Genomic DNA, 8307 nt, shown 5'->3' with positions numbered 1-8307 from the left:
TAAAACTCTATGCTATATTTCAATGGTTGTTGTTGTTGTTAAGTGCCATCAAGTCAGTTCCGATACATCGCGACCCTGTATAGGGTTTCTGAGGAGTGGCTGGTGATCTTGACCCACCAACTTTGTGGTTCAAACTACTTAGCAGTCCAGCGCATTAACCCACAGTGCCACACTAGGACTATGGTGGTCACGGTGGTGGTTATTATGTACCGTGGAATCGGTTCCCACTCATAGAGACTCTACAGGGTTTCTGAGGCTGCAAATCTTTACAGGAGCAGAAAGCCTCATCTTTCTCCCACATAACAGCTCGTAGTTTCGAACTCCCGAGCTTGAGGTTAGCAGCCTGACTCACAACCACTACGCTTAGCTCACATAAATCTGGATAATTTTATTTTCTTCTTAAATAAGTAAAATATATAACTGTATTTAAGGCATGAAAATTAAATGTGGAATTATTAGTTTAAAAAGCGAAGCTTTCAAATTATTGCAATTTTTTTTTCTTCTTCAAGGCACGATCTTAGAAAATTAGTTTTTGGTGCCAATTGTTATAGTGAAATAAGTATGGCTTCACTGGGAAGATTTCGGTATTGTGAGTTTAAAAAACAAAAACAGCATACAAAACAATATGCTACAAAATTTGAACTATAAATCTAATAATGTTTTGTTTTGTTTTTTTAAGCTATTGATACTTAAGATTTACGAAAACACCACACAAAATGTCTATTGTACTATTTGTACTATTTCTAAAAATGGTATCTTTAACAAATCTTTCTCCTGACTTGGCTTCAATAGCAGAGATATTGTCTCCAAGGAAATATTTCTCAACAGGAAACATTTCACTCAGGTGATACAGAAGTAGTTACGATTCACAGTATTTAGACCAAAGTTTGGCAATTTATTTCTCTTACGTCCTATACCCCACCAATAGCTATAATATAGTGAACATCTTGCCAAAAGGGGTGGAATGACTGAAATGTTTTTGTTACGAGTTTGTGGTTCAGTTTAAGTGAATGTTCACTTAAATGTGACTTTATCTCACCTTCTCACCCTTACTCTCACATGAAATTTCTGATCTTAACCATATATGCTACTGAGTCCAACTTTTAGGACACAGAGTTTGATCTACTTTCCTATTAGTACATTGCTTTTCTGACTCAGTAGAATTGTTACTGTTCTTAACTAAATTATTACTTTGTTAATCTTTAACCAATATTGTCATTCGTAATAATGATACTACAATTTTATGGTTTGTTTCCACTATATATAACACATACAGTCTCAAAATCTACCTGTTTTTACATACCAAATGTATTTTGTTGCTATTGGGATTTTTGAAGGAATAATTTCTGAAACACAAGATTTCTGAAAATGTGTTACAGTCGCTGTTCAAGCCCTCATTCTTTACGATTCTTACTTCTTTCTTTTTCATACTCCTTATAAATAAAAATCACTACCTCACTGCAAAGGAAAGAGAAAATGATTTGACTGAGTGTTCCTTTGCTTTTTATGGTACTACATGTTAAGAAGACCTCAATATGTCAAAAACCCACAAATAAAATAGGATGAATTTGTTTTACTAGTGTTCATCTATCTAGTAAAAGTTGGACCTGGAATAAAAACCATCAAGCCTTATTAAACTTTTTAAAAAGTAAAAGCTTTTTATTATCTTTGATCTTTAAAGGTAATTGTTTATACAGTTTCTTTCAGGAAATGATGACCTGGGATTACTTTTTCTATTTTGAATTATACACAAAAAGGAGAAATGAGCTCTGTGAACAAATAGTTCAATATTTCAAATTGTACTGAGTTGGAGATTATATCGAATTCAGTGTTTTGTCTAATAACATTTGCATTCGCATCTGCCTTAAGGTCTGTGAAAAAAAACAACAACAGTAAATATTGTCAAAAGCAAACTATATATTCCTAATCTTATAGCTGATCTTTAAAAAGCCATAGTCTTTCTTAATTAAAATCATCTTTTGAGAAAGTATTTACTCCAGCGTGATGCTAAGACATTTCTAGAACTTGACCTGTCTTCCCTAGTTCATCCTAGCCACAGAACCATAGCACCAGGGGTGTGGTAAGATAATGAGTGCTGTGGAAATCTCTAAATTGCACCCTCCCCAGTTCTAATGATCAGGGGCAATCTCGAAATTGTAACCTACACCCAATATCAAATGTTATGATGCTGACAGCGGCAATGTATCAGCAGAAATACCTTCTCCCCTCTTCTTTGACTGCCTCATTCAGGAGCCTTTCATACTTGTGACACCCAGGAAAGCGTCAACATGTCATTCTTCATATCCTCTGTCCTTGGACTACTAAGTGCCAGCCTCTGCTCCTTGCTCACTATGCCTCTAGATGTCTACTGTGCTTGAGGAAGGCCATTGGGCCTTATCAGCTGGTACCCAGTGCATGTGCCATGCCCGCCATCCCTTAGATATGCCTCTGCTTGGCAGTCACAATCTTTGTACATTAAGACCAACTTTACCGGGAAAAGAGTAACTTAGATCACTATTACTTATTAATATGCTTGGAATCGGTCCTTTTGCTATTCATTAGCATGTTTGTATAAGTAATCTTGAAAATTGAATTATCAGAATCTGGGGCCAAACTTATTCTCATGAAAATGAAAATAGAATTAACATGAAATGTCTTCAGCTGAGGTTATTACAGTAAGGCAGACTAGTCAGAACTCAAACCTCTCTCTTTTTATTTATAAATACTTGCATCACTTAATTTTAGATAAGTTTAATAAGAATACACATCATTTCTTCTGGCGATTAACAGCAACACTGACAAACAGTGTTTCTTATGCCTGCCATTATGTTATTGCTAAATCATCCACATCAGAACCTGATTTTCATTACCAGAGACAAAACCAAAACATGGACTTCACGTTTCATTCTGATTACATACAAATAGCCAGCACGTCAAAAAATCTTTGAGAAGTGGTCTATGTTCCAGTATTTAAAAAAAAAAAAAAGAGAGAGAAAAGAAAAAGGCAGAAATGCAGGAAAAAGGGAGAAAGAGATGGAGGAAGAAAGAGAGAAAGGAAGGAAGGGAGGAAGAAATGAAGGCATTTTTAAAAGCCTGATACAGTTACACAGTAGATCTCTGACATTCTCTATGCTGGTATAATTTCTAAATGGCAAGTAACATGGAAACAGTAATCCGTGCGAGATCCCTGTTGCATGCTTTAATTAAAACAAAACAACAACAACAAAAAAATTACAACAAAATCAACCCTTGGGTAAATTGCTCTTTGGTTTAAATCTCCCAGAATTTTGGTAAATTCACTTTGTTTTAAAATAAAACTGGCCCCTCCTTTTTCACTCCATGTCAAAAATCAAACACCAAATACCAGACATAAGTTCCAGAATGAAAAGACTTTTGTTTATATTTTGTATGTACGTTTGTAAGTCCAACCCCTGTATACAAATAGTTAAAAAAAAAAAAAAAAAAACAGATGTTTTAACATAGTGCTTTATTCCAACTTAATCTCATCCTTGAATGAACTTCCTTCAATTTTCAACCATTTAAAAAAAAAAAGTCAATTTCCTGGTGGTTGTAATTTAATTAAGTAACCTTTCACACTGAGCAAAACCCAAAAGCAAAAGGGTCATTAATCTTTCTAGTGATTAGAGACACCTCTAGAGCTTCAAACATTTACCTCTCCTTCCCCGCAGTAGAAATGCTTTTAGGAGGATCATGGTTCATACCTCACATTCCCTGGAGCCAGAGATGGTATATGTGCAGGGCCCAGATCCATTAACCGATATATCCATGGTCTCAGAGTTTGTAGGCTTGTAGTCCACATAATACTCCTGTAAAGGGGAATTCATTTGTCTTTCGGACTCTCTGGCCTTTTTCCGTCGCCTCTTCATGAGAGAGTGTTGCTGAAGTTGTTTCATGCTGGCTGGGTAGCGTTTCCAAGACACATAGATTACCAAAAGGATCATGGCCACAGAGAGAAAGAGAGCCACACTCCCTGCAATGATTTTGTGAAATGAAACATGCTCATACTCTTGCTCTGTGCCAGGAATCTGAAACCCTGGGGAAGGGCTTGGTGTTTCAAGGGTGGGTTGATTGGCATCAGGTTTAGAGATGGTAGGTCTAGGGACTATCAGAGGCTTCTGGGGAGTTTGGGGTACCAGATGTGATCTTTCCGTGTTGACCACCTGGACTTCAGAACAGATATTATAGGTCTCCACAGCATCACTAACCTTTTCACCCTGGATATGCTTAGGTCCTGCACATATCATGGTGCTTTCCTTAGTTCCTTTGAAATTCTTAAGCCAATAATAGAGAGGACAGATGCTGCGACTGCATTCCCACATGTTTCCAGACAAGGTGATGGATATTAATGATATCCATGCATTGACAGTTTCCTGTGAGACGTTGGTAAGCTTGTTGGAATCCAAATTCAGTTTTTGCAAGTTGGGCAGACATTTGAAAGTGCCGGGCTCAATTCCTTGGATGTCATTCCCTGATAAATCCAAGTTATGTAAGGAACTCCAAGTCCATGTCAAGCCCTGGCTAATGGATCGAATCCTGTTCCACTGTAAATAAATTGAGCGAAGGTTGAAGAGCCTTGGAAAGTGAGCAAAGTTGATCTTGGAAAACTGATTGTGCTCCAAATGGAGCTCCTTTAACTTTAAGAGGCCAGCAAAAGCATTTCTGGACAAACTTCGAAGACGATTGTAACCCAAATCCAGAAAGTCTAGATTTCGACAGTCTTGAAAAACTCTTATGGGCACGGTCTTTAGTGAGTTTGATCTCAAGTGCAAAATGATGAGTTTCCGAAGGCCTTTAAATTGTTCAGATTGCAATGTCTGAAGCTTATTGTATGAAAGGTCCAGATTGCGGAGATTGGGAACTGGGTGAAATGTTTTATTGTGCAGATAGGTAATTTTGTTGGAGCTTAGAATTAATTCTTTCAGTCTACGGATCCCTTGAAATGCATCTTCATCCACTGAGCTAATGTAATTATGGTCAAGATAAAGCCATATAAGCTGGTTAAGGCCGGCGAACTGACTGGATTTGAGTTTCTGAATACTGTTGAACCGTAGAGATAAGCCTTGTGACCCCCCAGAAATGTTCTCTGGGATATCTGCGAAAGCATGAGACTCACAGTACACAATTTTGCCATCACATCTGCAGTTCTTTGGGCAAGCTCTCTGAGCCCCCGTGAGCATAACAAACAGCAGTGTAGGAAGTAGCAGGAGCACCACACTCATGCCTCTCAGCTGTGTAATTAAATGGAAACCTACAATATTAAAAAGAAGACAAATGCAAATTGTAAAGCTATTAAAATAAATCATCATCAGCTTGCCTCTATCAGAGGTATTTCATTTAGTGTAGTAACGGGATAGTTGATTTAAGGCACAGTGTAAACAACATTTAAAGCATAACTGCATGTTTACGATTTATGTTGAATTTCTTCTTCCTTGAATTTCAAATGACCACAGTACCATAGAACTAAGGAAAGCCTTCTGGAGTTTCAGGAGTTCAGATATATGTCAGAATCGAAAAGCACAGCACCTTTATTATCACTTAAAACACACATTTTAATAATGATAATATTTGTCAAGTCACTGTGTTGTTGAACATCAGTACCAAAGGGAAATGTACTATGTCTTCTGGTAAGGGCAAAATGTGACTTAGTAAGGTAGTTGTACATCCTTCCTAGCTGAGCAAACAAGCTGTGACTTAGCAAAGGAGCTTCAGCAAGCTGTCAACATAACCCAAGTTTGCCTTGCTTGAAATTGTACATTTATTACATAATAGGAAAACAATATATAAAGTCTGAAAAATGATGCTGGAGCTAGTATGGGCAGCAAATGAAGCATGATATGAAGACTAATAACAGTGCGAGATATCTCCAATTTGTTAATAAGCAATATATGCTTTCAACAATCAGGAGGAGCAGAACACTGTGCCTCCCCTGCCCAATAATATTCACAGGCAAAGAGCCATGGCTACTGACAACACGGAGCACGCCAGGGAAGGTTGTCAAAGTCTTAATAAGCATTTGCATATGATGCAAAAGAACTTTGCATCATATTAGTTTTCCTAATATTTTCATACAGTTACTCTTGGAAATGCAGGGAATAAACAAGGAGAGGCGCAGCAGACTCCTCCCCCTCCCTATCCCAACCTGCTTAAATTTCTGACTTTCTTTTTCCTCCCCTATCTCCATTAACTTCAGAAAATCCGCAAAGTTGCAATCTCTTGGCACTTATGCTGCATTTCCAAATGACTGCATGTTAAGGGACTTCTTACCTCTGTCAACAGTAGATTTATTATTTCTTAGCGGTGGGGGAAAAAAACAAACAAACAAACAAAAACTACCGCGTGCTGCAGTTTCTCTTTTTCTGAAAAATTCATATTTTTAATCAAGCAGCAATGAGCCAAACCCCTAATATTAAAAAAACAACCCTTTTTTCTTCCATTGAAATAGGTAAGTTCCTTTAAAAAAAAAAAAAAAAAAAAAAATGAAACCTCAATCTTGTTCTGTCCTCTTGCCAGCTATAGACTCATTGAAATACATTCCAGTTCTCCCAGACAGGAGAAGGGGGGGAGGGGGGAGCCAGTTACACTTGAAAAAATAAGACTGGCAAATGACTGCTGGAAATTTGGAAGCCGTGTTCAGGATACAGCTTCTAACAAGCCCTTGTTCAACCTCTGATAAAGTAACGAGCTCACCCTTATACACACGCAATAAAGTGTTAACAATCTTCCTGACAGCAACGAGAAATACAAGCGTGGTTAATAATACCCAAGAAATAGAAGCAAACACAATATTTATTTCATGCTCAATTCCCAAGCTGTGGATACGCAAAAGGTAGAGACAGTCTTAAAGATCTTTCTCTAGAGTCTGTTTAACTCCATGTTATACATTTCAGAATTTAAAATCATGATAATAACAAAACCTGTAAAAAGGAAAATGATCTAAAAATATAGTAGTAACTATAGCGAGTCAACTGGCAAACTCAGAAGCTGCTGCTTTTTGCCTGTTTTCTCCTCTTTTATCAGCTAATGCCATGACTGTGAATAGGAAGCCAAGAGGACCAGCTTTGCTAAGAAGGAAACAACAAAAGTTCACTTACCCATCCTTTGTCATCCAAAAACGTTTCCCCCCTCTCTCAGCTTCCTTCTTATTTGGTCTCTCTTGCAGAAACCTCCACCACCTTCATGTCACAGTGCGGTTGTCATTCACACCATTCTTAGCCCGCATGTGTGCTAGTCGCTCCATACAAACTTCCCCCGGAGAGCACAGGCAAAAAATATTTACATATATATTTAATAAAACATTGGCACCGGATGGGATGGGAAGGCAGGGAAAAAGAAGCGAGTGTTTTTTTTTTTTGGGGGGGGTGTTCTCTAGGCTCTGAGGATCATTGTGTAATTCACCAGAGACCCATCAGCAGTAATTGGCAATCTGTGGAAAATAGCTACAGCCCATCTCGAAGGTAACCAACTTCTCTGTAAAAAGAGAGAGAGAAAAAATCTTCAGAATACCTGGCATTCCTTATTGTGCTGGGTTTTGCCATTCCCAGATAAAGCAATTCATCCTCTGGATTTTCAATTCTTGAATCAAGTAGGCCTCCTGTGCTGTATGAGACCCCAGTTTAAAAGCTATGCAGGCTAGGTTTATCCATTTAGCTGGTCAGGTTTAAAGTGTTTTGTAGCTGTGCTGAGAGGCAGCCCTTGTCTAATTCAGAAGGCTTTCCAGAGACTGATGATGCTCAGAGCTTGTTGGTGCTAATGCTTGAGTTTGTGATACACTGAGTGCCCTCCGCTGGAGAAAACAGATTGCACATTAAAGACGGGAACAAGTGAGCCTGTCAGTGGTGTGCAGCCTTCCCTCGCTCAGAGAGGGAAATTAAAGGCACAGGATCACTTCCCCCCCCATCTTCAATAATATAAATGATTACACCTTTATGCCAAAAGGTTACAATGATCACACATTTTGAGTACACCATTGAGTCTCTTAAATATATTGCATTAAGAGTTTTTTCAGGTTGTTTAAACTTGATTTAAATTCTCCCCCTTGCTGAAAAAAATCACAGGGGGGTCAGTTACTTATTTTAAAATATGTAATTTGAATTCTACTTTTATTGTTGTTTTGTTTTTTTTATTTTTTAAAGTAAACCAAATAAGGAAGCAGTCTTACTGAAGGGGGGAGAAAGGTGATTTAATCAACTTTGAAAGATAATAACATTATTTAAGATATAATATTTAGAATTCTAGCCTTTGTTAATAAAATAGACTCTGCAGTTTCATGCATTTTATTGAACAGTC

The 8307-nt window shown here is 37.7% G+C and overlaps 1 protein-coding gene across 3 annotated transcripts; it reads right to left on the bottom strand.

The window, feature by feature from the left end:
- Positions 1-2605: 2605 nt before the first annotated feature.
- On the bottom strand, positions 2606-7792 carry LRRTM4 (leucine rich repeat transmembrane neuronal 4). Of its 3 annotated transcripts, none has more exons than XM_006873752.1 (3): positions 7525-7792; positions 7113-7263; positions 2606-5269 (listed from the first exon to the last, which is right to left on the bottom strand). In XM_006873752.1, the coding sequence occupies exons 2-3, from the start codon at positions 7114-7116 to the stop codon at positions 3717-3719; spliced, it is 1557 nt and encodes a 518-aa protein (XP_006873814.1). In that variant the 5' UTR covers positions 7117-7263; positions 7525-7792; the 3' UTR covers positions 2606-3716. The 3 variants fall into 3 exon arrangements, with proteins under 3 accessions (XP_006873814.1, XP_006873815.1, XP_006873813.1); XM_006873753.1 differs by having other exon boundaries at positions 7113-7193; XM_006873751.1 differs by lacking the exon at positions 7113-7263 and having other exon boundaries at positions 7525-7784.
- Between the last annotated feature and the right edge of the window lie 515 nt (positions 7793-8307).

Source organism: Chrysochloris asiatica, unplaced genomic scaffold (genome assembly GCF_000296735.1).
Source record: "Chrysochloris asiatica unplaced genomic scaffold, ChrAsi1.0 scaffold00253, whole genome shotgun sequence".
In the NCBI taxonomy this organism is placed as follows: Eukaryota; Metazoa; Chordata; class Mammalia; order Afrosoricida; family Chrysochloridae; genus Chrysochloris; species Chrysochloris asiatica.
Note: the sequence above shows the minus strand (reverse complement) of the source record. Positions and strands in the feature narration are given on the sequence as shown.